This window comes from Musca domestica, unplaced genomic scaffold (assembly GCF_030504385.1).
Source record: "Musca domestica strain aabys unplaced genomic scaffold, Musca_domestica.polishedcontigs.V.1.1 84, whole genome shotgun sequence".
NCBI lineage: Eukaryota > Metazoa > Arthropoda > Insecta > Diptera > Muscidae > Musca > Musca domestica.
This window is the reverse complement of record NW_026712417.1, coordinates 1,199,114-1,226,809: the sequence shown is the minus strand read 5'-3', so window position 1 is coordinate 1,226,809 and position 27,696 is coordinate 1,199,114. Positions and strand designations below refer to the sequence as shown.

The following is a 27,696-nucleotide window of genomic DNA, read 5'->3' as shown; positions in this document are numbered from 1 at the left end:
AAAAAAAACAAATATCTCATATTGATTGGGCTTGAGTCAGGTGTAAAATTGCACAGCATTGGCCCACTCAATCATGTATATCCTGCACAAAAGGATAACATTTCGAATAGTAATAACTCCTTAAAAATATCAAGCCAGTGTCTGATTTTCTTTAAAAAAATTATTAATCCTATTATTTTTGTCTATATTAGAGCAAGTATGAAAATCAAATATATCGGTCCCTTTTTTCTGGTGCCTCACCTATAAGATTTCGAATTTGCGTATTTTTTAATAAAGATCCAGTGGTTGATACGGCACCTTACAACGGTACCTCCTATTTATACTCTCAGTCATATGACTGCAGAGCTTATATATCATTTGATACGGGCAAAACATGTCTATCCAAAAAACGGTTTTAAACCATAGGTCTCTTTGGACCAAAACCCGTTTTAGGACATTTGGTGTCGATCCGGCGATATCCATCCGTCTGTCTGGCTGGATGGTGCGCACGAAAACTCTCGAATGGAGTATCCGATTTCACACAAACTTGGAACATTATAATATTATTGTCAAAATTAGATCAAGTTCGGAGATTAGCAATATCGGTCTACTCCTTCTGTTACCTTCCACACAAAATGTCGATATTTTCAAAAAAAAAAAAAAAAATATTATACTGCACAGGAAAAGAATAGACAATCCGATTTTGCTTCAACTATGCAAAGCCTAATATTTGCATCAGTTCTAAGTTGAGTATGAAAATTAACAATATCGGACCACTCCATCAAGTACACCCCCCACACAAAGGGTCAAAATTTTGAATAATTATAACTTATATAACATTTGATACAAGAGTCCGATTGTCTTCAAATTCCTTCTGGTACCTAGCCCACAAATGGTCAACATTCATGAAGGGCATAAAACACGAAACTATCATCCAATTCCATTCAGACGTGGTACATCCCAATATTATTTATTATCATTTATTTCGAATTTAATTTGGATCAAATCGAATAATACCTTCGAGAGTTATCGTTCGCAATATCCAGCCAGCCATAGAGACGGACGGATACATCCAGATCGACTCCAAATGTCCTGATGTTGTTTTTATTGTAGGCTGGTACCCATTAAGACCTTCAAAATATGAAACAATTTCGGCGAGTAATGTCACTAAAATCAACAAAGTACCGAATATCGGGAGGAACCGTTATATATGGGCTATACGAAGGCGTATACCTGCATAGACATTTTACATTATTTGTGGGCTATACGAAGACGTAGATCTTTAAGATTTTTTTGTCATTAGTTTAGTACCCATTACGAACTTTAAACTCGAAATTTGAAGCAATCCCAGTGAATAGTGTCACTAAAATAATCAAAATGCCGAATATCGGGGTACCGTTATATGGGGCTATACGAAAACGTTGACCAATATCGCCACCATTGGAACGAATTTCGAAATTTTCAAAAAAAAAAAAAAAAAAATCTGTTAAAATTTTAAGAATACCAAATATAGCCGTTATATAGGGTCTATACGACGTGGACCTACATAGGCATTGTTTGCCATAAGCCATTGCCATATTCAAATTCGAAACTTGAAATAAACGGTGAATAATGTAGCTAAAATCATCAAAATATCGTATATAGGGAGGTACCGTTACATCGGAGCTATGCGAAGACCTGGACCTGCATAGACAATTTTCTGTCACAGGTTGTAGCATCCATTACGAACTTCAATTACGACATCGACGGTGGGTATTGTACCTAAAATCGTCAAAATACCGAATATAAGGAGGAACTGATATATGAGGCTTATTCGAAGACCTGAACCTGCATAGATATTTTCCTGTCGCAGACTGTAGTTCCCATAATGAGCTTTAAATACGTAATTTAAAACAATTCTGGTGAATAATGACGCTAAAATCATCAAAATACCGAATATTGGGAGGTTCCGTTATATGGGGGCTATTCGAAGACGTGGACCTGCACAAATAGTTTTCTGTCTTAGGCTGTAGTATCGATTTCGAACTTCAAATACCAATTTTGAAACAATTCTGGTGAATTGGCTGTAGTATCGATTTCGAACTTCAAATACCAATTTTGAAACAATTCTGGTGAATTGTGTCGCTAAAATCTTCAAAATACCGAATATCGGGAGGTACCGTGATATGGGGGCTATACGAAGACGTCAACTTGCACAGACAATTTCCTGTCTTAGGTGTAGTATCCATTTTGAACTTCAAATAACAAATTTGAAACAATTACGGTAAATAATGTCGCGAAAATCATCAAAATACCGAATATCGGGAGGTACCGTTATATGGGGGCTATGTGAAAACGTGGACCTACATGGAACATTTACGAACTTAACCGGACTACTGGAAAAATAAACCTGTATGCAAAATTTTAGCCTTCTATCTCAATTCATGCGAAAGATAGCGTGATTACAACAGACGGACGGATATGGCTAAATCGGATTAGAATATATGTACTTTGTTGGGCCTAAAATGATTACTTCGATGAATTACAAACGGAATGAAAAATAAAAATGTTATCTGCCAATTTTAAATTCAATGCAAATTCATATTCCCAAAACATTTCTAATTCTGTTAAAAATTGACCCTAACACATTCGAAATACACAACATAAGGAAATTCCGTAATATAGGGATTAAGCCAAATAGAGGGTCAATATTGAAAAAAATAGATTTTTAAAATTAATAACTCAAATTCGAGGCAAACTTTTATATAAATATTTTTTTTTAATTAATGGCCAACATTTTATTTTATTTTTTTTTAAGAATTTCTTGGCCAAGAATGGTTTTTCTTAGGAATCGAAAATTTTGCACCAATCTGCAGGCAGTGTTCGAGGATGGGCTATATCGGTCCCCGATATCGCATAGCCCCCATATGACGGTACCCCCCGATATTCGGCATTTTATTGATTTTAACCACATTTTTTCCATGGAATTGTCTGAAATTGTACACAAGGAGTTCCTCGTGACTACTGTACCCCCTGAAAAAGAATTGTCTATATAGGTCCACGATATCGTATATCCTCCCATATAACTGTTTTTTGAATTAATGGCCAAAATTTTATATTTTTGAGAATTTCTTGGCCAAGAATGGTTTTTCTTTTAAAATTATTTTTTAATGGCTTTATAGCCAAGATTTCTTTGGACAAAAGTCATTCATAATTTTTTCAGGGAATTTCCTGAGATAATTCACGGTACCATTAACCGTCGGAAGTACCATTATATTGCAAATATAGTGCAAATTTTATACTAAATATTAATTAATAAAAAGTCTGCCTGACTTACTGCCATGGATAAATCGACATAGAATTTTACTCTTCTTTAAAATCCATAAATATATTTTAACGTGTTTACAAATTACTATTCCGAAATGACATATTCAAAATTATATTTAATAGAAAATATATTCGATACTCGTGGAATTTTTGGTAGAACGAAACGAAATAATATAAGTTTTATATTAAAATGTGGTTAAATATTATAAAAATAATAATTATATTTTTTAATTTACAGAAAATAAAAATTTAAAAAAAAACACAATAAAAATATAAAATACAAAATATAAAAACCAAAAAAAAACAAAAAATTAGTGGCGAAAAAGTTTCATCAGTGAATTAAATACATATTATACCCAATACAAAAAGTGTCTAAACAAAGTGTAAACCAAAATAATTAACAACAGCAACTAAACGAAATATATTCAATAATTTAAAATAGTCAACAATTTATGTTTGATTAAACAAAGCCAAGAAGCAAGCAACAGTTGGCCAAGAAACCTCCCCAGAAAACCCACAAAAGGAAAACCTACAACATCGTCGTCGTCGTCATCATCATCATCATCGACACAAACGGCTGGGAACCAATCATCCAAGCAAAGTTTTGTGGCTGGCTGCAATGAAAAAGGGTCACATCTTCTGGCTCTCTTCTCAGACATCATAGACAATCGACACATTGTGCTGCAAGTTTTTTTTTTGTTTTTATTTCTATTTTTGTGTAAGCCACAAACTTGCCGCAAATCACGTTTCGTGGGAACAAAATAAAACCCAACAACAACAACACCGGCAGCAGAAGCAGAAGTGGAGATCAGCGTTATACATTTGAGAACTTTGGCAAAAATAAATTGGCATTTGGAAGGGGCTAGCACGAATTGCATCCTTAAGAAAAACACAGAGAGTAAAACAGCCAAAACAGAAAGAGTTTGTTGTTAAGCTAAAGCCATTTACATTTGAAGCTATATTCCGCTCTCTCTCTCCCTCCCTCCCTGCCTGCCCAACCTTTTTCTGGTTTTATTTGGATATTCAACGGTTATTTCATTTTGGTTTTGCTGCCACAGCTCTTCTAATCCTCCCTCTTTGGACCAAGGTAAGTTTTGAACTCGCAACTAGCTAGGTGACTAACTAGGCCTCCACTCTAACTTTAAAGCGGCTACAACTTTTCTGTTCTTTATTTATTTTTTTTGTCTAAAAAGCAATTGCTTACTGTAAGCGTTATAAATTTTGCTCAGCCCGTTCTTCGTTTGCCATTTATCAATTCAGGTTTCTTTTTGGTTTGCTATGTTTTTTTTTTTTATTCTTTTTTTTTGGGTCGGTTTTTCCCTGTGAGATCTGTCATGATCTGTGTTTGTGTGTGTGTGTGTGTCTGTGTTTGGCCAAGAACAGGAATTTCCACTCCTACATTTTGCTGCAGCACGGCTAACCAACAGCTAACTAGTCCGCCAGCCAGCCAGCCAACCATTCAATACCTGCATGCTGGCTTGCAGTTTATTCTTGCACAGCAACATTTAGCATTTCCATTGGCCTTTTTTTCAGCTCCCTCTTCCGCCTCATGATCTGATCACCGCAAAGACTAGTCAGACTCTTGAATGCGACTAGTACTTCTTATTAGTCGATTGACGACTAGTCATTGGTGGTGTTGCTGTCGTTGTTATTGTTATCTTGAAGCCCCATAGCAGCATTTTAACATCATGATTGTATTTCATTTTTCGTTTATATTGGCATAAAAGGCCATCCATAATGGCTTAAAGATATTTTATTTGACATTTTTGCATTCTTAGGTTTTTTGTTTCTTCTGAGTAGTCTTCTGTGAAATAGTTGCGAATTCTTGAGAAAATTTTTTTAAAAAATATATAAGGGAGTAGTGATTTAACTGACTGATTGAGAATCAAGGCCCATACGAAACACTGAAGCTAGGAAAACGGTACGAAAAGTACGAAAAATTGATTACTTTATATTGGACAAACGGAATTCTGAAATTTGGAAATAGGGTCACCGATGGAGTTCAGGATAGATATACCGAAGGGTTTTTGGAAATTCGAACTTCGATAATGGAAAAAATTTAATATGAATAAAATGTTGTCGCACTCGTGCATTTGAATAATTAGGGTATATTAAGTTCGTCATTCCCTTTGTAACTCATCGAAATAATAATTTTAGACCTAACAAAGTATAAATATTCTTGATAAGCATAGAATTCCAAGACGATTTAGTCCTGTCCGTCCGTCCGGCTGCTCGTCTGTAAAACGAAAAAAGATAGGAAGCTAAAATTCTGCACCGATCTGTAATTTTTGTCTGCAGGCAGTCAAGTTCGAAGATGAGCTACATAGTATAGCCCCCATATAACTGCATCTCCTGATATTCGGTATTTTGAGGATTTTAGCTACATATTTCTATGGAATTGTCTGGAATTCTACACAATGAGTTCTCTTTTTCCGGAATTGCGTCAAATTACGAATTTGAAGTTCGTAATGGGTACTACAACCTATGACGGTAAATTGTTTATGCAGGTTTATAGCCCCATACAACGATACCTCCCTTTATTCGGTATTTTGATGATATTAGCGACATTATTCACCGGAACTTCGTCAAATTTAGTATTTGAAATTCGGAATCGTTACTACTGTCTATTACAGAAAATTTCTTATCCAATGTTTTTTATTTGAGTGGTATTTTTCGACGGATTTTTTTCCTTCCGAAAGGGTACAAAAATCTCGGCCCGGCCGGAAATTTGCTGCTTCTTTACTTGTTGTTTGGAAAATTTGTTAAAGATACATTAAACAAGTTGCGCATTTTGAGTACTAAAATGAACTGGTGGAACGAATTCAAAATTTTAGGTGGACTTTTCGGTGACGAGGTATGGGAACACTTTCTAAAAAAATTTTATTCAATAGGAAAATAGTCCTACAATTTTTTAAAGCTATTTTCCAAACAATAAAAATCTATTGAGAAGTTAACGTCGATTTTTTTTAAATATTTTTCAAGGGAAATATTAAAGTGGATGCGTTAAAAATATTTATTGGATGAAGCGACCTCTGAGGCCAGCCTACCTACTGTAGCGACCACTGAGGCAAGCCTACCTACAGTAGCTACCTCTGAGGCCAGCTTCTCTACAATAGCGACCTCGGGAGCCAGCTGCCCTACATTAGCGACTTCTAAGGCCATCTTCCCTACAGTAGCGAGCTCTGAGACCAGTTACTCTACAGCAGCTACCTCTGAGGCCAGTAACTCCACAGTCTATAATACGAATAGTGGAAAAGTCTTCTTATTTCAACCGTAGACAACTTTTTTTTCCAAATCTCTAGCATTATTTGCTCACTCACTACCAGTGGTGCAACATTTAGCAGCGAATTCAGGAGATTTATTTTATATAACTCCCTTTACTCCATTAGTTACCAAATACCGAATTTTTACCTTTATCCGTTCATCGAATGTCAATGATACTCAATTCAGTACAATTTAGCTCTTTTTATTCCCTTTGGTTCGAATTTGTTTGACGACCAAGAAATTTATGCTCATCAAAGACACATTTGAAATAAAAACGTGGTTCTTATCTCCTCCCGCTAGCGACAAATACCACAGTTTTTAAAAACTTCAATATCTTCATTCTAGATGTTAGGGCATTGCAAAAAATAGAAAATATTCATGGGCCCAAGATGAAAGTCAGGAATGATAGATTTCTTTCCATGATAATTGTACAATATTTAGTACCTTTCTGCAGTTTTCATGCCTTTGAATATACGAAACAAGGCATTCTCTCACCGCTACACCCCGAATATGATTTTTATGTCAAATTTGAGAATTGTTGTTCATCTCTAGAATCATTTTAGTTCCTATTTTCAAAAATACGTTTATATCCCTATCCTACATACCAATAGTGACCCTATTCCTATTTTCAGAGTTTTTGCTTTATATGTTCTGTATAGTGGTTTCCGTGAAAATCTCCTTTTTTCGGAGACCTCTTAAAGGAGTTATTTTAACAGAACCTCTCTGATTGATGTCCAATGCATAGAAATTTATCATAATTTTAAAGGTATTCTGTCTTTGGAAAGTCATCAGTCCACAGAATTCGTCTCGAAGAAAAGTAAGCATCAACGATTTCATATTTTGCCATAGAAAATTTATTTCAAAAATAAAAAATATATATTACAATTTTATTTAAATTTCATTCCTAAATACTAAGTAATTCTTACAAATTTTGCTATTTACAAAATTTGTTGATTTTTGTTTCCCTCGACACCACAGCTGCTCAACATTCACTTGCACGCAAACTATCTGCCATCCCTTGCTGGGTGTTTGAGATGGTGCAGTGTTGCATACTTACGTGAATGGTTTTTATCGTTTCACAACTTCTCTCTCTCTCCTTCTTTTCCTTAATCTTTGGTATAAATTTAGTTTTTTTCCGTTGTCTTCTACTCCTTCGCTTAACTGTTTCACACTTGCACTCACACTGCACACACACACACATTTTATAAATCCGTGCTCTCCAAATTGGGTGAAACATTTCTCAAACCCAATTTCTCTAAATTACGTAAACGCTGCAATTGATTTGTTAGCGTTGTTTTAAATTGAATTTCCCTGGTGATTGCCTGCAGATCCTCTCGGCTACATTGTTTAAGATTTCGGGCACACTTATTTATTAGATTATCCGTTAGTGTAAGTTTAGTTTTGTTTAAGCGAGTATAACGTGCCTGTGGCCGGCGCAACTCTTCACGGTACAAGTAGAGTGTGTAACCAACGGTGGGTTTTTCACTTAAATCCATTCTGGAGCGGGAAGTGGACGAGCGGATGGTCAGGCGAACGAACGAGCGAAGCGATGTGGTGATGTTAACTTAACCGTTATTAATTTAAGAATGATGCTTAAACATTGCAAAATCCTTGGATTTATATGCCACAAGTGGCGCTATAGGTAGGGAGAGAGAGAGAAGGTACCTGAGTAAGGTATAGTGGCTTTCGGCGATGATATCTTATGTTTTAAAGGTTTCCTTTAAATTGCCAATATTTTTCCAGAAAATTTCCTATAATCCCCATAATTAACTTCTGCTTTGTGGAAATGTGTAAATGCTAACAACAATGTCTATTTACCTGAGGTTCGCAGAAGTTAATATGCCTTAGATTGGTTTATATATTCAGGTAGATAGTGTCTGACTTACCAAAGCTAACGAGCCATCACAGAATTGCGTAAAATATTTTGAAAAATTCATGTAATTATTTAATGTTTCGAGAATTTTTTGGTTAACTTTTATGTAAATTTAGAGAAGAACAAGTAAAAAATCAGCTAGCTTCGGGCGCATGAATGAAAAAACTAATAATTATAACTTAAAAGAAGTAAGCAAAAGCTGTATATAATGGTTTTAGACTTAAGTCTCTTTGGACCAAATCCGTTTCAGGACATGTGGAGTCGATCTAAAGATGTCCGCCCGTCCCTGTGGCTGTTGCGCATGATAACTCTCGAAGAAAGTATCCGATTTGGTCCCAAGTTGGTATATCGTAATAATTTGGTCATACTTAGATCGAGTCTGGAGATGGGTAAATCGGCCTACTCCTTCTGGTACGTCCCGCAGAAAAGGACGTAATATTTCAACAAAACAATTTACTGCACAGATATAGAACGAATAATCCGATTTTGCTCCTGCATTGAAAATCCTTATATTTGCATATATACTAGCAGGTCAGGTGCGAAAATGGTCCAATATCGGTCTACTCCATCAAGTACCTCCCCCACAAGGGGTAAACATTTTGAATAATTATAAATCATATAAAATATGATGTAAAAGTTCGATTGTCTTCAAATTACATAAATCACAATTGTTTTAACCCATGGTCTGGGTCCATTCCTTCTGATACCTCCAGACAAATGGTCAACGTTTTGAATTTCCGTAAATCTCATAAAACGCTAAATCAACATCCGATTTCATTCAGACTTGGTACAGCTGTATATTTCCATCCACATAAGATCTGTTAAAAAAATGTTAGAGAACAGACCACATACGGTTCAACATTTTGATCGGTTTTTTAAATATATTTTGACTCCTGTTATGATTATTCAAGTTGTTGACACCCTATGGAGTAGGTCCGATGGAATGGTCAACGACTTCAATAATCATAACAGGTGTCAAAATATATTTAAAAAACCGAACATTGGCTGAGAGTATAAATCTGTCGCCAAAACCGACTGAACATCCTTGGAACATCCTTAAATATCCGTCGTAGACCCCATAAAGTATATATATTCATAATCAGCATAAAATTCTAAGTCGATTCAACGATGTCCGTCTGTCTGTCCGTTTGTCTCTTGAAATCACGATACAGCCCACATTATTTGACGTAGAGCGCCAAAATTTAGCAGATCAATTTGTATTGTGTCTAGGATGGTTGGTATTGAAAATGAGATATATCGGTCCACGTTCTGGTACAGTCCCCATATAACGGTACCTCCCGATATTCGGTATTTTGATGATTTATGCCACATTTTTTCACGGATTTGTCTGAAAATAGGTATTTGTAGGTCATAACGGCTCCCTGAGCGTGGGGCAAAACATTGCATGTATATGTCCACGTTGTGGTATAGCCCCCATATAACGGTACCTCCCGATATTCAGTATTTTGATGGTTTTTGCAACATTTTTTCACTGATTTGTCTTAAAATAGGTATTTGTGGGTCATAATGGGTTCCAGCTCCGGTGGCGAAACATTGCATGTATGGGTCCATGATTTGATATAGTCCCCATATAACGGTACCTCCCGATATTCGGTATTTTGATGGTTTTTGCCACATTTTTTCAAGAATTTCTCTGAAAATTGGTAGTTGTAGATCATAATGGGTCCTTGTTCGTGTGGCGAGTCATTGTAATTTTAGGTCCACGTTTTGGTATAGCCCCCATATAACGGTACCTGCCGATATTCAGCATTTTAATGGTTTTTGCCACATTTCTTCTAATGTTTACGTTATCCTAAGGTGGAGGGTATTAAAAGTTTCGCCCGGCCGAACTTAATGTTTTTTACTTGTTTCTAACTTAGTTTGTATTTATTTTAATCTCAATTTGTTTTTTTCGGTCTAGGTTATTAAAATTTACGTTTGAATATTTTGCTAGCCGCCTTAGGTAAACAATTTGAAAGACAGTCGCTGTATTGGCATATTTTTCGATTTGTGAAATTTTAAACGTTTGGCCTTCAATGACTCTTCAAATCATTTGAAATCGTAACCAGGAAAATCTAATCCCATCACATTCAATTCATTCAATTTCAAATCAACTTTACTCCGGCTTTTTTTTTGTTGCTCAAGAGAAACCATTCCTCTGTCCCTTCAAATATTGATGAAATTAAACCATTTTTCCAATCAGAACAACAGCTCATTATACCACGTTGCCGTCGTTTTCATTAACCTCGTCTTTACATAAGTATTGATCAGGCGGCTGTTGGAAAATTTTCTAGCTTTCACTTGAGCATATTTATTTATACTAATTGTTGTTGTTTCTCTGCAATTCTACTGTGTGCTTTTTTTTTCTTTTCTCATTTGTTGTTGTTGTTGTTGTCGATTCGAACGAATCATTATTTGAATTTTTCATTAACATGCAGTGGTCATTGTTGGTGTTGTTGCTGTTTGTTATTCGCTTTTATAGTTTTCATATTAGAACATTTCACCGGCTGGCTGGTTGGTTGGTCATGGTCACAAGAACGCAGCAGCAGCAGCAGAAGAAGAAGTAAAAAAAGAAATATTTAAATTTAAGAATAACGTTCTAATGATCAACATGTTACCTCTCCCCCACCCTCCACCATTTTTTCTACAATGCCACACAAAAACATTCTCCACACTAACCTTAGGCAACGAGCAGCAGATGAAAAGAAGAGGCACAAAACAAAAAGAAACATAAATACTAAGATTGGGTCATAATACCTATAAGGTAGTGGTTCTATTATTCTTAGTCATGGACGGTCGGGCGGTCGGCTGACTGGCTGAACTATAATTTACATATTTTGTTTGAGTGGCCGCGCTCTCGTGTGTATCTGTGTGTGTGCATTTGTGTTGTTGAGGGTTAGCTTCTTTGCTACCACTATTATGGCCATGTCAGCAGTAGTTTTCTTCTTCTTCGTCTTCTTTTTCATCTTCTCTGTTTAGGCTCTCTGGTGTTCTTTCCTCCACCCAAAACAAAAGCAGAAACAAATTCTTTAGACTATGAAGAAGATTCATTTCATTTATGTTTACACGGTTCTCTATGGAAAATAATAAGAGTGTTTGTTGTTGTCGGTGGTGTTGTTGTAGTTCGACATCTCGTTTTGTTACTAATCATTTGTATTGTTGTTTGGCTTATTTCTTGGCAGGGCTGCTGCTGATTTATAGAAATGTTGCCGATTATCTTACCACCATAGCTAAGGTTGTTGTCTTCAGATGACATCATTTGATAGTGCTGTCGAATAGAACCGAAACTTGTTGTTGTGGTTTTAGACAACAACAGCAACAGAAACATACGGTATTTAATGACTTTAAACTGGCGTGCAAACAGTGAATGGATGCCGTTTATTGGGTTTTAATTATATTGATCTTCTCCTAGTTCCCTCAATTTTTTTTCGCGTGAGGAGAAAGATATGTAGAAAGAATCGAAAAGATTAGCATCCCAAGTTTGCGAATTTCATTATTTTCTAATTTGAGAATATTAAAGGTGAAACAAGCGGGTATTGACGTATCTCTAATGACAACAAATGTTTTTTTGCTCAGACTTTGGCTTCAAACTAAAATATGAAGAAGATTCAACTCGAAATCGCCGACATTTTTGGTATTGTAGAGAGTTTTACTCTTAAGAGAAGAGGCCTTTGGACGTCTTCTTTAGATATAATATCATATAGAGTTGTTTTGTTGACTGATCATTCGGTGGTCTCCTGTTTAACCCCTTTTAGAGGTATTAAGTTCGTCATTCTTGATCAGCGGAAAATTCTAAGATGATTTAGCTTTGTCCGTTCGTCTGTTGTAATGTTAGAGTCAAAACGAATTAAGATAGGAAGTTAAAATTTTGCACAGAACCGTTTTTTGTCTGCCGGAAGGTCAAATTCAAGAAGATTGGCTACATCAATGGAATTGTCAGAAAATCTACACAAGGAGCTCCTTATGAGTACTTTACCCTCTGGAATATAATTGTCTAGATACCCCATGCAACGGTCCCTCCGAAATTCGCTATTTTGGTGATTTTTAGCGACATTTTTTTTACCAGAATCGTTTCAAATTGTCTACGCACGTCCGGAAAATTATTTACGCAGGTCCACGTCTTCATATAGGTCACATATTAGGGAATCTAACTTTATTCGCTATTTCGATGATATTGGCGACATTATTCTCCAGAATTGTGACAAGTTTGATGAAATTTGCGAATTTTTTGGAAAAATTTTCATGTACCTTCAAAATGGTGGAGGTTATTAAAATTTCGGCCCGGCCTAACTTAACTGCTTGTAACTTGTTTAGATTAAATACCCTTCATCTGTCTCCAGAGGAAGAATAACTTTCATAGAGCCTCTATTTAAGATCTTAAAAATGCTTATATCGATGGAAAAAATATGCAATTTTAACTTCTTATTAAATTTATGTCATATTGAAAAGCTTCTGCTAACTACTTAATAAAGAGAACAAGTAAAAAAGCTGTAAGTTCGGCCGGGCCGAACTATGACTACCCTCCACCATTTGGTACAAATTTGCCAATTTAAAAAAAAAAAATAAAATCCGTTAAAAATTCTGTTAAGGTCTATACGACGACTTGGACCTGCATAGGCGAGTCTTGTCACAAGCTATTACAATATTCAAATGCGAAATTTGAAAAAAAAATGTTTATAATGTAGCTCAAATCATAAAAATAGCGAATATAGGGAGGTACCATGGGGGTTATAAAACGTGGACCTGTACAGACATTTTTCTGTCTTAGGATGTAGTATCCATTACGAACTTCAAATACCAAATTTAAAACAATTCCGGTAAATAATGTCGCTAAAATCATCAAAATACCAAATATTGGGGGTACCGTTAATGGGGGCTATACACAGACGTGGACCTACATTGCCCATTTTCAATACCAAAAATCCTGCAGACATAATACACATTTGAGAAAAATTTTATCAACCTACTTAATTTCGTTCGGAAGCTAGAGTGATTTCCACAGACGGATAGACGGTCAGACGGACGCATAGAATTTTATATATAGAATTTTATGCTGATCAAGAATATATATACTTTGTGGGGTCTAAAATGTATATTTCGAGGTGTTACAAACGGAATGAAAAACTTAATATACCCTCCATACTATGGTGGAGGGTATACAAATGCGCTATACAGGCTCTAATTGGCATTGACAATATAGACGCATATTTCCCTACTGGGACCTCCCAAATTTTGAATATCCAAAAATCTCATATGATGCCAAGAGAACACACGAAGTGGTCCAAATTTTCCACAACGTCACATTTCTATGAAACATCGATTTTTTGGAAGATCGACAATTTTCTGTTCTAAATTGTAAAATACATTCGATATCTGAAAATAAAGAACTACCTTCGTTTTGTGGTATGTTAACCTGGTAGCATATATTTTCAAGTATTAGAAGTTTTTAAAATTTATAGTTCTCATACACATAAATAAAATGTCAAATTCTGGGTGTTATTTTTGACTTATTTATTTGCTATAAATAAATGATTCAAAGTATGCATCCTATATAAGAAAACACCTTCAGACTATACCAAGATTTAAGACGTTAAAAATATTTCAAAGCTAGATTACTATTAATAGGACTTACACACTTAAAGTACAATTAAACGGTTACTCAGAGACTTCGCGATCCTAAATATTAAATTTCATTCATTTGTGCTACCTAAACTGATTAGGTAAAATAAATGATTTCCAAACAAAAATACATTCTTATTGCCACGACGTGCAATGCAGCTGTTTGCCCATAGCGGGAAAATCACAGCAATTAGCCTATAAGAAATATTTAATGGAAACTGAATACATTTCCCATGAAATCTGTGGAACATCTGTTCACAATGTTTTACAGGTAAAACACTCAGCAAATCCTATTGGCTACATTCTTATTGTCACCTTATTCTCCCTTCTAAATTAACATATTTCTATGTATATGTGTTTGAATACGTAGATAGGTGTTTACATTCCCTGTTAATGTATTATCCGTTCCACTTTTAAACGTCAATTAGAAGAACGAATAGACATTGAAATTAAGTGGAGAAAATAAACCTAGAGTTGCTGAAATTTGAAATTTTCTCTGCGAAGAAAAAACACTTTGATGGACGCAAATAGGACTTAAGCTGTGAAAATTGGCCAACATTTAACTATTTTGAAGGGAAATTTAAATTGGGAAACATATAGTTCGTGGCTATAAGAATTATACAAAATTACCTGCAATTCTTTACAAAATATCGCAATTCCAATTGGATTGGATTTAGAAAGACACAGTTTAGGTTAGCAGACGACAGATGTTCAACATATTTAACAAAATGAACATTTAAGAAATTTCATTTTTCTTATAGACAATTTTACGTTGGACTCATTATGTTCAAATTGCATTTTAAAGACATTAAATGAGACGGAATTTCAAAAAAAAAAAAAAAAAAAAATGTACAGATGTTGAGATTGATGTAAAATAGGTTAGTTGACGAAATTTCTTTTTTTTTAAGTTTGGGGCGAATATATATTCTTGATCAGCGTAAATTTCGCCTTAGCTCTAGTTTAGTAAAAACTCTTAAATTTTTTTAATTTTTGTCCAGTGGTTGGTATTTTTCCCTGATCCCGGGAAACATTTTTTTCTTGGGGGACGGATCCGGGACCCTAAACTTTTGACCCGAAAGTTCGAGACCCAGAAAAGGTATTAACACAAATTGTATCATTTTGGAAAGGTAAGAATGTCAGCAATAATTTGGCATCAAATTGGTTGACCCCGATAATAGGCCCTTATTCGACTTTTTAGGGTTTTTATAAAAAATACGGGTACAAAAAATCAATAATGTGACTATTACTTTCGAACCGCTTCATAAGCTTTCAAGCTTTACCTATACTCCCTATATCTGGTAAGTGGATCCGGGTCCAGGGTCAAAATCTGGGTTTCCGGGTGCGTCCCCCAAGAAAAAAAATAGTTTCCCGGGATCAGAGTAAAAATAACAAACTCTAAAAAAATTCGATGAGTTTTTACTAAACTAGAGTTGTTGCTAAATTTCCAAGACGACTTAGCTCTTTTCGTCCGTCTGTTGTAGTCTCGCTGGAAACAAAACGAATTTAGATATGTCTTTTGTTTACAGGCAGATCAAATTCGAAGAGGGGTTACATCGGTCTACGATATCGTATAGTCCCATATAATGGTACCCCCGATATTCGGTATTTTGATGATCTTAGCTAAATTTTTCAATGAAATTGTCTGAAAACCAACACAAGGATTTCTTCCTGAGTACTTTAGCACCTGTAAGATAATTGTATCTGTAAGAGAATTGTCTATAGGTCCACTATATCGTATTTACCCTATATCAAGGTACCCCCTGATTTTCGGTATTTTGATAATTGTAGCCATATTTTCCAATAGAATTGTTTGAAAATCCACATAAGGAGTTCTTTGTGAGTACTTTATCCCCTGAAAAGGAATTGTCTATGTAAGTCCACGATATCGTATATAACGGTACCTTCCGATACTCATTAATTTGATGATCTTAGTCAATTTTTTTAAGGGAATTTTCTTAAAATCCACACAAGGAGTTCCTTCTGAATACTTATCCCCTTGGAAGGGCATTATTAATCTAGGTCCACGATAACGTATAGCCTCAATACAACGGTATCCCCCACGTCTTCGTATAGACCCCAATATGATGGAAACTTCCTATATTCGATATTTTTAAAGGATTTTTTTTTTGAAAATTTCCAAATTCCTTCCAAGAGGTACAGGGTATTCAAAGTAATCCCCAGTCGAACTTACTGCTTTTTTACTTGCTAATTTTGAAATATTTTTAGGAATTATAAATAAATTATATTCCCTTTCTGTATATTGCCAAACATATAAAAATAAAACATTTGCTTTGTTATTTCTGTCATTTTAAATTTTATTTCTCAAAACAATCTTAAAACTACATTCCTAAATAAATTATCAACATTTTTAAAATCTATATAAATAATCTAAAACTAAAAATAATAAAAAAACTTAAAGTTTCGTTGTCTGTGACTTCGGGTCGGCGTTTTGAATGCCCAACTTCTCCAATTTGTGTATGCGGCGAATGTTGCGTTGCAGTTTCTTTTTGAACAGCAGTTCACGGGAAATCGCTCTCAAATCGGCTCTGGAACATTGTTGTAAATTTCTTACACTCGTCGATATCAGCTCATCGGTAAGCAAGAATTTTGTCTTATTCAAACGTAAATGTCTGGCTTCACGGCGTTGCAGCTCCTCGCGGTACAAGAAGAGGGTGTAGGTGACCGATGGTTTTGATGACGACATGTTGAAGGAGTTATTGATTGTAAAGTATTTCACTGGTTCAAATGCACAATGTAACTGATGATGACTTGCAGTATGCATTCAGTTTTTATACAATGTATGATCTTAGTTCTGCCAGGGGCAGGTAATAATGTTATATGACTTTACTATTGGCGAGAAGGATTATAGGATCGCACTAAATGTTAATCCTTTTACGCAACGTTGTAAACAATCCATGTGTGTAGTTTATTATTGTCTTTACAATGTTCTGAAGAACATTTTTCTTATTGCTTATATGACACAGGTTTTTCTTTTGTTCTAGATTTTCCCTAATCAGCCAAATGTTTTAATCCTTTGCACATCTGCATGTTTTAGAGGTTATATTGTCCCATTTTTTGATCATAAGAATGCGAGTGTTTCACTTAATTGTTGTGAAAATACCAATGGTTTTATTAGATTTTATTGCGAGACAACGAGTCTTTAGAGAAGCAGTGAGCAGGTTCCGATCAAAACAATCTTTTTCATGTTCGGCCCCTTGATTATTTGCTAAAAAAAAGTTTGTAATCAATGAGTCAATTATGTTATTAGCTTCTCATTTATATGAGGATAATTATTATAATAATATTTCAAGGACCTCCTGTCATCACTGCACTTTAATCTGTAAAGTCCGTTTACAATGACTTATTCTATAGAAGGTCTTTGTAATCTATTTTTTTCCACAGAAGAACCTTAAAAGAATTTCTTTCCTTTGTAAACCGACAAACCTGCAATTTATAAAGGACATTTAAATAGTAAGCATTACATAGAGAACTTTTCAATTTTATTTTCATACAGACTATTATGTTCTCTATGAAAGATGCCTATGGTAACACTTTAGAAATTTTTTTATAAAAAAGGAATTTGGATTGTCTTCTACAGGATGAGATATAAAAACTGCAACAAAGTCAAACGTCGTAATTTTTACATTTTTTTTTTTTTGATTGAAAGAAAAAAATGTCGAAGATAGCATCAAATTTTAAAATAAGTTTTGATTTGTTCGAATTGGTCACCTTTGGCACGAAAGATGGCCCTAAAACGGCCAATGAAATCGTCACACGCTGCTCAAATGTTGCTCTACGGTATTCTGGCCCATTCCCGGCGAAGCGCTTGCTTGAAATGATCGAAACTTTGGTATTTTTTAGTGCCAACCTTGCTTACCAAAATACTCCAGACACAATAATCCAACGGATTGGTATCCGAAGATTTTGGTGGTAATTGTGCGCTGGAAATGAAGCGATGAACCTCTGTTTGTAACCATTCTTGGGTGGCGCGTACTGAGTGCGATGGTGCTGAGTCCTTGAGTGCCCAAGGCTTTAATACACCCTCCAGAATATTTTCGCGATAATATTCGGCATTTATTCTGATGTCACGCTCTTTTGAGTCCATTTCTGTTGGAGTGTAAGTTCTTGCACTTTTAGGAATTTCAATGGCTTTACCCCGAGCACATTTTTCAATATTTGCCGGATGGAATATTGCGATATGTTCAGCTCACGAGCCATTTTTCGACCACTGCGACGCGGCTTTCGATCAAATCGCCTCTTTACTTTTAGAACCATTTCTGCTGATGTTGCTGTTTTTCTCCGTCCAATTCCGTCGGGTTACGCCACCAGTATCACGGTAGCGGGCGATGGTACGAGACACAAAATATTTATTCACATTTAAATGCTGGAATGCCCTAACGATAGCCACTTGTGGTTTTCCAGCCAAATATAAAGAAAGAAATCACACTATCACTCTTGAATTCCATCACGAAAAAATTTTTTTTCTGGAAAATTTTCACCAAAATGCTTTGGTACGCTTGTAAACAAAATAGTGACCTGTCACTGGAATAATTTTAACAGCTGTCGGGCGTGTGGCTTAGAAATGACAGCAGTCTGAAATTGGTTGCAGTTTTTTCATCTCATCCTTTATACTTTTTAGAAGATTTACAGAAGGTCTTCTGGTTCCAGAACGCTTCGAGACGTTTTCTTGTTGTAGACGATCTTTAGAAATTTTTAGTTACAGACTATCTTCTGAAGGGTGGTTTCCAGAGAAAAGATGACCAGACAGAAGATATTATTTTTATAGAAGATCTCCATAAAGTGTTTTGTTTATAAAATATCTTTAGGTTATAGAAGATCTCTCAAAGGTCTATTTTGTATGCAAATCTCCTGAAGTTCATCCGTGTATAGAATATCCGTCCTTTTGAATATTTCATTTGCTATACAACGACATATTTCTCGGAGAACCCATATACTGCATATATTCATAATCAGTATACCAAGCTAATCCGTCCCACAGTTTAACTCAAGATAGAGATCACAAAATGTGATGGTATCTCTACTTTCGAACTATTTTTTGGGTTTCACACCCTATTTTCTAATCCAAAAGCAATTGGGACGGCGTTTCAAATTCTCAGATGACATATATCCTTCCAGCAAAACATATTCTAATGTGGCCTCAACATCTGGCAAACCTCTATAGTTTAGTTAATATTTATATTCTGTATTTTGGGTGTCCCCTCCAAATTTCGTTGTCACTCTAGGGTTCTATTCAATAGAAATTCAAAATACAAACGATTTTAATGTTGATACAAGTAAAAAAGCAGTTAGTTCGGCCGGGCCGAACTTTGAATAACCTCCACCATTTGGAACGAATTAGAAAATTTTCAAAAAATAAAATCCATTAAAAATTCTGTTAAAATCTTTAAAATATCTAATATTGGAAGGTGCCGATATATGAGGGGGATATACGATATTGTGGACCTATATAGACAATTACCTTTCAGGGGTTAAAGTGCTCACAAAGAACTCCGTGTGTGGATTTTCAGACAATACGATTGGAAAATGTGGCTAAAATCATAAAAATACTGAATATCGCGGGGTACCGTTATATGGGAGCTATACGTTATCGTTAACCTATATAGAGAATTCTCTGTCGGGGGGTAAAGTGCTCACAAAGAACCCCTTGTGACCATTCCGTTGAAAAATATGGCTAAAAACATCAAAATACGGAATATCGGGGGTACCGTTATATGAGGGCTATACGATATCGTGGACCTATATAGATAATTCTCTGCCGAGGTATAAAGTAACCACAAGGAACTTCTTGTGTGGATTTTCAGACAATTCGGATGAAAAATGTGGGTAAAATCATAAAAATACCGAATATCGGGGGGTACCGTTATATATCCTCCATATCGATATCGTGGACCTGTATAGACAATTCTCTCTCAGGAGGTGAAGTACTCACAAGGAACTACTTGTGTGGATTTTCAGACAATTCCATTGAAAAGTGTGGCTAACTTTATCAAAATACCGAATATCGGGGGTACAGTTATATGGGGGATGTACGATATTGTGGACCTATATAGACAATTCTTTTTGAGGAGGTAAAATCCCAACAAGGGACTCCTTTTGTGAAATTTCAGACAATTCCATTGAAAAATGTGGCTAAAATCATCAAAATACCAAATATCGGGGGTACCGTTATATGGAGGCTATACGATATCGTGGACCTATATAGATAATTCTCTGCCGAGGTATAAAGTACCCACAAGGAACTCCTTGTGTGGATTTTAAGACAGATTTCAGACAGGACAGACGGAAAGACGGACGGACAGGGCTAAATCGTCTTAGAATTTTACGCTGATCAAGAATATATATACTTTGTTGGGTCTAAAATGATTATTTCGATGAGTTACAAACGAAATGACGAACTTAATATACCCTCCATACTTTTTTTGGTGGAGGGTATAAAAACTATATAGGGCACAATTTTCAACTGAATGAACTATAATTCAGTATTTTTACGAGCAATCTCCTCCAAATTTGATGGATTTCAAGACAATTGTTTTCACAATAATTTGAATTTTTGCATGGCGGAGGTTGTTAGAAATTCTAGCCGCTTAGACATAGATCAGTAATCATTTTGGGTTAATCATTCTTTACCAATGAAACGTAATGAAGAATTTTATAACCAGTAAATATTGTGCAGGTTTTTATCCAAAAAATTTTTTAAGAACCCTCTATTATTGATGTCCACAGAATACTATTACGGAAGCCTGCCTTTTCCCTACACCCATTATCATTATTCTCCACAAAACCTGTCTAAACATATTAATATTTCGATGTTTTTCTAAAAACTTTACCGAACCAACTTTTCTATTTATAGTCATGCTGTTTCTTTTTACGAGGAGATATTTAGATAGACAAAATAGATCTAACACTGCAGCAAAAAAAAAAAAAAAAGCAGCAACAAACAAACGCGAAACAACTTTAGATTACAACATTCACTTCTTGGCCAGAAAAGTGGCTGCCAGCAACCCACCATCAATGAATGTTGTTGGCTGGATCATAATGACTGTTGGCTGGCTGGCTGGTTGGGTTGGCTGCTTGCTACTCCCCGGAAATATCTGCTCGCAATATTTTTTATTATCATTTTTTCAGTTTTGCTCTCAAATAGCCATTGCGGCAAGAAAACTACCAAAAGCAGCAGCATTTTACGCTGGGTATTTTTTTCTAATTAAATGCAAATGAAGTAATGCCAGTGTAATTGGCTCAGATGCTAATTTACTTTCAGAGCTGAAATGCTCTGTTGATGTTGGGGTGTTTGTTATAGTTGTTGTACTGTTGCTTTTGCTTTTTCTAGTACTGCCTTTAGTTTTCTAGTTGGCGGTTTTCTCAGGCAAGGAATACCAAATAAAAATTCCGTTACCATAGATTTGAGTTAATTGTAAAATTACAAGCCAGAGATAGATAGGAATCTATCGCTGGGCAAATTTTGTGTTGGAACAAAAGTAAAACGAAAACGCAGATAGTTGTCGGGTATCGCAAAGCAAACAAAAAATATATATAAATCAAAACAAAAAATATATCTATCCATAGACTTTTCTAATTTCAGAAAAACAGGTGAAAATGGAACGGATTTGTTTTAATTACAATGTCATAAACATTCAATTAAACAAAACAGGTGATAAGTATCGGCTAGAGAAGATTTTCCGAATGTCTTTTGCATAAAAAGACTTCCACAAGGACTTCTGTCTATATTAGACCTCGAAAAGGTCTTCTGTGTATAGAAGACCTCCAAAAGGGCCGAGGACTTTTGTGTATAGAAAACTTCCAGAAGATCTTCTGCGTATAGAAGATCTTCTGCGTACAGAAGGCTCCCAGAAGGTCTTCTCTGTATAGAGACCTCCAGAAGTTCTTCTGTGTATAGAAGACCTCCGAATGTCTTCTGTATGTCGAAGACCTTCAGACGGTCTTTTGTGCCTTCTGTGTACAGTAGACCTACAGAAGGTCTTTTGTGTACAGTAGACCTACAGAAGGTCTTTTGTGTATAGAAGACCTACATAAGGTCTTCTATGTATACAATACCTCCATAAAGTCTTTTTTGTAAAGAAATCCTGCAGAAGTTCTTCTGTGTATAGAAGACCTACAAAATGTCTTCTGTGTCTTTTGTGTATAGAAGACCTCCAGAAGGTCTTCTGTGTATAGAAGACTTCGAGAAGGTCTTCTGTGTATAGAAGACTTCGAAAAGGTCTTCTGTGTATAGAAGACCTCGAAAAGGTCTTTTGTGTATAGAAGACCTCTAAAAGGTCTTCTGTGTTTAGAAGATCTCCAGAAGGTCTTTTGTGTATACAGGTCTGATCTTTTGTTGATAGAAGACCTTCAGAAGGTCTTTTGTGTATAGAAGACCTCCAGAGTGTTTTCTTCTATAGAATATCTTGGGAAGGTCTTCTGTGTACATAAAACCTCGAGGTCTTCAGCGTACAGAAGACCTCGGTCTTCGGAGTATAGAAGACTTCAAAAAGTATATAAAGGTCTTCGATGTAGACCTCCAAAAGGCCTTCGATGTAGAGGAGACCTCCAGGAAGTCTTCTGGGTATAGAAGTACCTTGAAAGTGTTCTTTCTATAGAAGAACTCCAGAAGGTCTTCTGTGTATATAAGACCTTAAGAAGGTCTTTTTTGTATAGAAGACCTGCAGAAGGTCTTCTGCTTATAGAAGACTTCGAGAAGGTCTTCTGTGTATAGAAGATCCGAAAAAGTCTTTTGTGTATAAAGGACCTCCAAAAGGTCTTTTGTGTATAGAAGGTCTGGTCTTTTGTTGATAGAAGACCTTCAGAAGGTCTTTTGTGTATAGAAGACCTACAAAAGGTCTTTTGTGTATATGAGACCTCCATAAGGTCTTCTGTGTTTAGAAGACCTCCAGAATGTCTTCTGTGTATACAGGTGTGGTTTTTTGTTGATAGTAGACCTTCAGAAGGTCTTCTGTGTATAGATGACCCCGAGAAGGTCTTCTGTGTACATAAAACCTCGAGGTCTTCTGCGTACAGAAGACTTCGGTCTTCGGAGTATAGAAGACTTCAAAAAGGTCTTCGATGTACAGAAGACCTCCAAAAGGTCTTCGATGTAGAGAAGACCTCCAAAAGGTCTTCGATGTAGAGGAGACCTCCAGAAAGTCTTCTGGGTATGGAAGTCCCTTGAAAGTGTTTTTTCTATAGAAGAACTCCAGAAGGTCTTCTGTGTATATAAGACCTTAAGAAGGTCTTTTTTGTATAGAAGACTTCGAGAAGGTCTTCTGTGTATAGGAGATCCGAAAAGGTCTTTTGTGTATAGAAGACCTCCAGAAGGTCTTTTGTGTATAGAAGACGTCCAGAAGGTATTCTGTGTATACAGGTCTGGCCTTTTTTGGTAGAAGACCTTCAGAAGGACTTCTGTCTATAGAAGATCTGAAGAATATTTTCGGTGCAATGAAAGTCCTCTCCAAACGTTTTTCTAGAGAGGTAATTTTTATACCCTCCACCACAGTATGGAGGGTATATTAAGATTGTCATTCCGTTTGTAACACCTCGAAATATACACTTAAGAAGCCACAAAGTATATATATTCTTGATCAGCATAAAATTCTATGTTAATTTAGCCATCTATACGTCGGTCCGTCTGTGGAAATCACTCTAGTTTCCGAACGAATTAAAGTAGATTGATAAAATTTTACTTATTTAATTATTATGTCTGGAGGTCTTTTGGTATTGAAAATGGGCCATGTAGGTCCACGTTTTGGTATAGCCCCCATATAACAGCACCTCCCGGCATTCGGTATTTTGATGATTTTAGCGACATTATTAACCGGAATTGTTTCAAATTTGGCATTTGAAGTCCGAATTGGATACTACAGCCTAAGATAGAAAATTGTCTGTCTTAGGCTGTAGTCTTCGTAAAGCCCCAGTGTAACGGTACCTCCCGATATTCGGTATTTTGATTGAAGTTCGAAATGAATACTACAGCATGTGACAGAAAATTTTCTGTACAGGTTCACGTCTTCGTATATCCCCCATATAACGATACCTCCCGATATTCGGTATTTTGATGATTTTAGTTACATTATTCACCGATTTTTGTTATGTTTCGCATTTGAATATTGTAATGGCTTATGACAAAAGTTACCTATGCAGGTCCATGTCGTCGTATAGACCCTAATATAACATCTATATTCGGTATTTTTAAGATTTTAATAGAATTTTTAACGGATTTTATTGTTTTTGAGAATTGCCAAATTCGTTCCAAATGATGGAGTTTATTCAAAGTTCGGCCGGGCCGAACTTAATTTTTTTACTTGTTTTATCCTTTTTTCTTCGATCCACCCCACTGTTCATTACGTGATTAAAGTTCAGCAGAAAAAAATAAATTGTAATTTATTTGACAACTTAAACTCACTTGAAAACATAAAAAAACGAATTGAAAAATTTGAACTTCCGTCTCGAAAAGCAAAAGTAAAACAACACACAAACACTCAGCAGATACGACCTTAATCTGGCAATTCATCAAACACATGATTCGAGCTGCAACATTTTCAAAGTTAAACGTGTTCAAAACACTTCAAATCGCTGTTAGATGGCTGGCTGGTTGGCTGGCTAGTCAAAGCGTCTTGGGCATCTTGAAAATCTGGGCAATAAATTCACAAATTAAAAAAAAAAAACGAAAAAAAGAAACAAAACCACGTAAAAATTAAAATGGCCATTAAGTCATTATTTCAATATCATTGAAAAGCATTTAAAAAAATTAATTTTGAAAACGCCAGCGAATGCAAAGGTTAGTGTTTGTTTTATTGCAAAATTTGTTTAAATTATTTCGTTTTGGAGGTTTGATTTTGGAGAGAAGCAACCCACCAACCAACCAGCAGCCAACACATGCAATCACATTCGAAATCGAAGAAGAAGAAGAAGAAAAAAACTTGAAACCTTTTTGATTTTGGATTTTTATTTTGTTAATGATGTTTCTGTTTCTGTTTTTGGTTTTGTTTGGTTTATTTGGTGTTAATTTTTGTGGGGAGCTGGAGCCAGCCAGCCAGCCAGCCTCCTCTCACACAAAGCCCCAAAACCAATCTGAACCGGTTGTAATTTATGCAATGAACCAGTTTTGAATTTTGTTAACATTCAGTTTTCAGATTATTTTTCTCTTTCGTGTTTTTTTTTTTTTTTTTTTTTTTGCTTTTTCAAAATCATTTTCAATATTTTAAGCAATGAAATTGTGTTTAAGGCTTTTTTCTTAATTGTTTAAAAAAGTTTGTTGGCCCGCCGCTGGCCAATGGCCAATGACTTAAGAAATTAGTAAGAAATTATAATTATCTTGTTTGTTTGTCTGTCTGTCTGTTAGAATTCAATAACAGTTGTGTACTCCGTCACCATATCAATTTCTTTTGGAACGGTAATTTTTCTCTGCCTGACCTTTGATATTTTTAAGGCTTTCCATCCACCACAAAGCCAAAAATTTTTTGGCTTCTGTAAATCGATGATTAATTGTTTTTTTTTTCTCTCTGAGGATTTATTAAAAGTTAGCATTTTTGCTTCTTGGAATTCTGTCTTGACATTGTCTTCGCATTTAAATGCTTTTAGATGTTGGTTGTTGTTGTTGCTGTTGTTGATTCTTAATTTTCGTATTGACATTTTTAGCATCTTTGTTTTAGAAGGTTCTCTGTTTTACGTGTTTTTTTTCTGTATTTGCTGCCCGTTTGCATAACCAGCTTATACCGTTAGCGTTACGATAGTTTTCGAATATCTACTATTTAATTATTCAAACTTGTTTTCTAGCGACATTTGGTGAACAAATGAGAAAAAAAAAACTATTCAAATTATTTTCAATAAAGTTTGTTCTTTATTGGCAATCATTTGACATTTGTTGTTAGACGCTTTAAATGCATTCTGTGCTTGGTACGTTTTTCTGGGTTAGATAATGTTATTGGGCCACATTAGTATACATATTTAGTATTTAAAAAAATACATATATGTATTTGTTCTGGAATTACATGTAATAAAATCTATTTTTTTCTTTCTTTTCAGGTAAATATTAAAAATATTTTTTTTTTAATAATTACGAGATTGGGGTAAGTCTAAATGAACCTAAACTTACCTTTTAACCGGTTGTCTTTAAGGTCTCTAGAATTTGAAGGTCGCTTTAAATATTCGTAGTACCACTAACATTAAATACTGATTTTTCCCCAAAATTTTCGGACCCAAAAGTCAAACTGCATCCACTAAGTCGAACAATTTTAGTAAGATATAAATAAAACAAGGAAAAAAGATGTAAGTTCGAACCTTGCCGAACTTGGAAAACCCTCCACCACATGGAAATAATTTAGAAAATTAAAAAAAAAATAAAACCCGTTAAAAATTCTGTTAAAATTCTAAAAACTCCGATTGTAGCCGTCATGTTAGGGTCTATACGACAACGTGGAGAGTATTCAAATGAGAAAATTAAAAACAAAAAATATTGTAGCTAAAATCGTCAAAATACCGAATATAACGAAGTACCGTTTTTAGGGGGCTATACCAAAACGTGGAGCAACATGATCCACCAAAACGTGGACCTGCACAACCGATTTTTTGACATAGGCTGTAGTATCCATAACGAACTTCAAATGCCAAATTAGAAACAATTCCGGTGAATAATGTCGCTAAAATCGTCAAAATACCGAATATCTAGAAGGTACCGTTTTTAGGGGGGCTATACCAAAACGTGGAGCTATATGACCCATTTTCAATACTAAAAGTCCTGCAGATATAGTATAGATTTGTGTAAAATGTTATAAACCTACTTCATTTTGTTCGGAAGCTAGAGTGATTTCCACTGACGTATAGAAAGAGGGACATATATTTCGAGATGTTACAAACGGAAGGACGTTTGAAAGGGATCGGATGCTCATTCTACGATTTTCATGGATATTCACAACTTTGCCCCGTTATGGGAAAAGTACCAGAAGAAGAATGTATAAAATACTCTTTGAAGGTCTTCTATGTATGGAAGGTCTTCTGTGTCAAATTTGATGACCACAAGGTCGTGGTGTATAGAAGAACTCCAGAAAGTGTTCTGTCTATAGAAGACCTCCAGAAGATCTGCTGTGTATAGAAGACCTTCAGAAGGTCGTATGTGTATAGAAGACCTCTAGAAAGTCTTCTGTGTATAGAAGACCTCCAAAAATCTTCTGTCTGCAGAAGACCTCTAGAATGTCTTCTGTCCATAGAAGACTTCCAGAAGGTTTTCTGTGTTTAGAAGACTTCCAGAAGGTTTTCTGTCTATAGAAGACTTCCAGAAGGTGTTCTGTGTTCTCCAAAAGATCTTCTGTCTGTAGAAGACCTCCAGAAAGTCTTCTGTGTATAGAAGACCTCCAGAAGATCTTCCATCTATAGAAGACCTCCAGGAGATCTTCATCTAAAGAAGACCTCCAGAAGATCTTCATCTAAAGAAGACCTCCAGAAGATCTTCTATCTATAGAAGACCTTCAGAAGGTTTTCTGTCTATAGAAGATTTCCAGGAGGTGTTCTGTGTATAGAAGACCTCCAAAAGATCTTCTGTCTATAGAAGACCTCCAAAACTCTTCTGTCTGTAGACGACCTCCAGAAAGTCTTCTGTGTATAGAAGACCTCCAGAAGTTCTTCTATCTATAGCAGACCTCCAGAAG

General features: G+C 35.5%; 2 protein-coding genes across 3 annotated transcripts in view; one reads left to right on the top strand and one right to left on the bottom strand.

Moving 5' to 3' along the window:
- Positions 1-27,696, top strand: part of LOC101901776 (serine-rich adhesin for platelets) — a 446,297-nt gene that overhangs the window by 2,349 nt on the left and 416,252 nt on the right. For both annotated transcript variants that reach the window (XM_059131315.1, XM_059131316.1), the window contains exon 2: positions 3,524-4,372. The gene's annotated coding sequence lies outside the window, so the exon portion shown is untranslated. The remainder of the gene's footprint in view (positions 1-3,523; positions 4,373-27,696) is intronic.
- LOC101888680 (uncharacterized) lies at positions 16,357-16,787 on the bottom strand. The gene has a single exon (XM_005191530.4). The coding sequence runs from the start codon at positions 16,743-16,745 to the stop codon at positions 16,455-16,457; it is 291 nt and encodes a 96-aa protein (XP_005191587.2). The 5' UTR covers positions 16,746-16,787; the 3' UTR covers positions 16,357-16,454.

Bases quoted from the DNA above. Each gene is read 5' to 3' on its own strand.
- LOC101888680 (XM_005191530.4), bottom strand. From the start codon at position 16,745: ATGTCGTCATCAAAACCATCGGTCACCTACACCCTCTTCTTGTACCGC.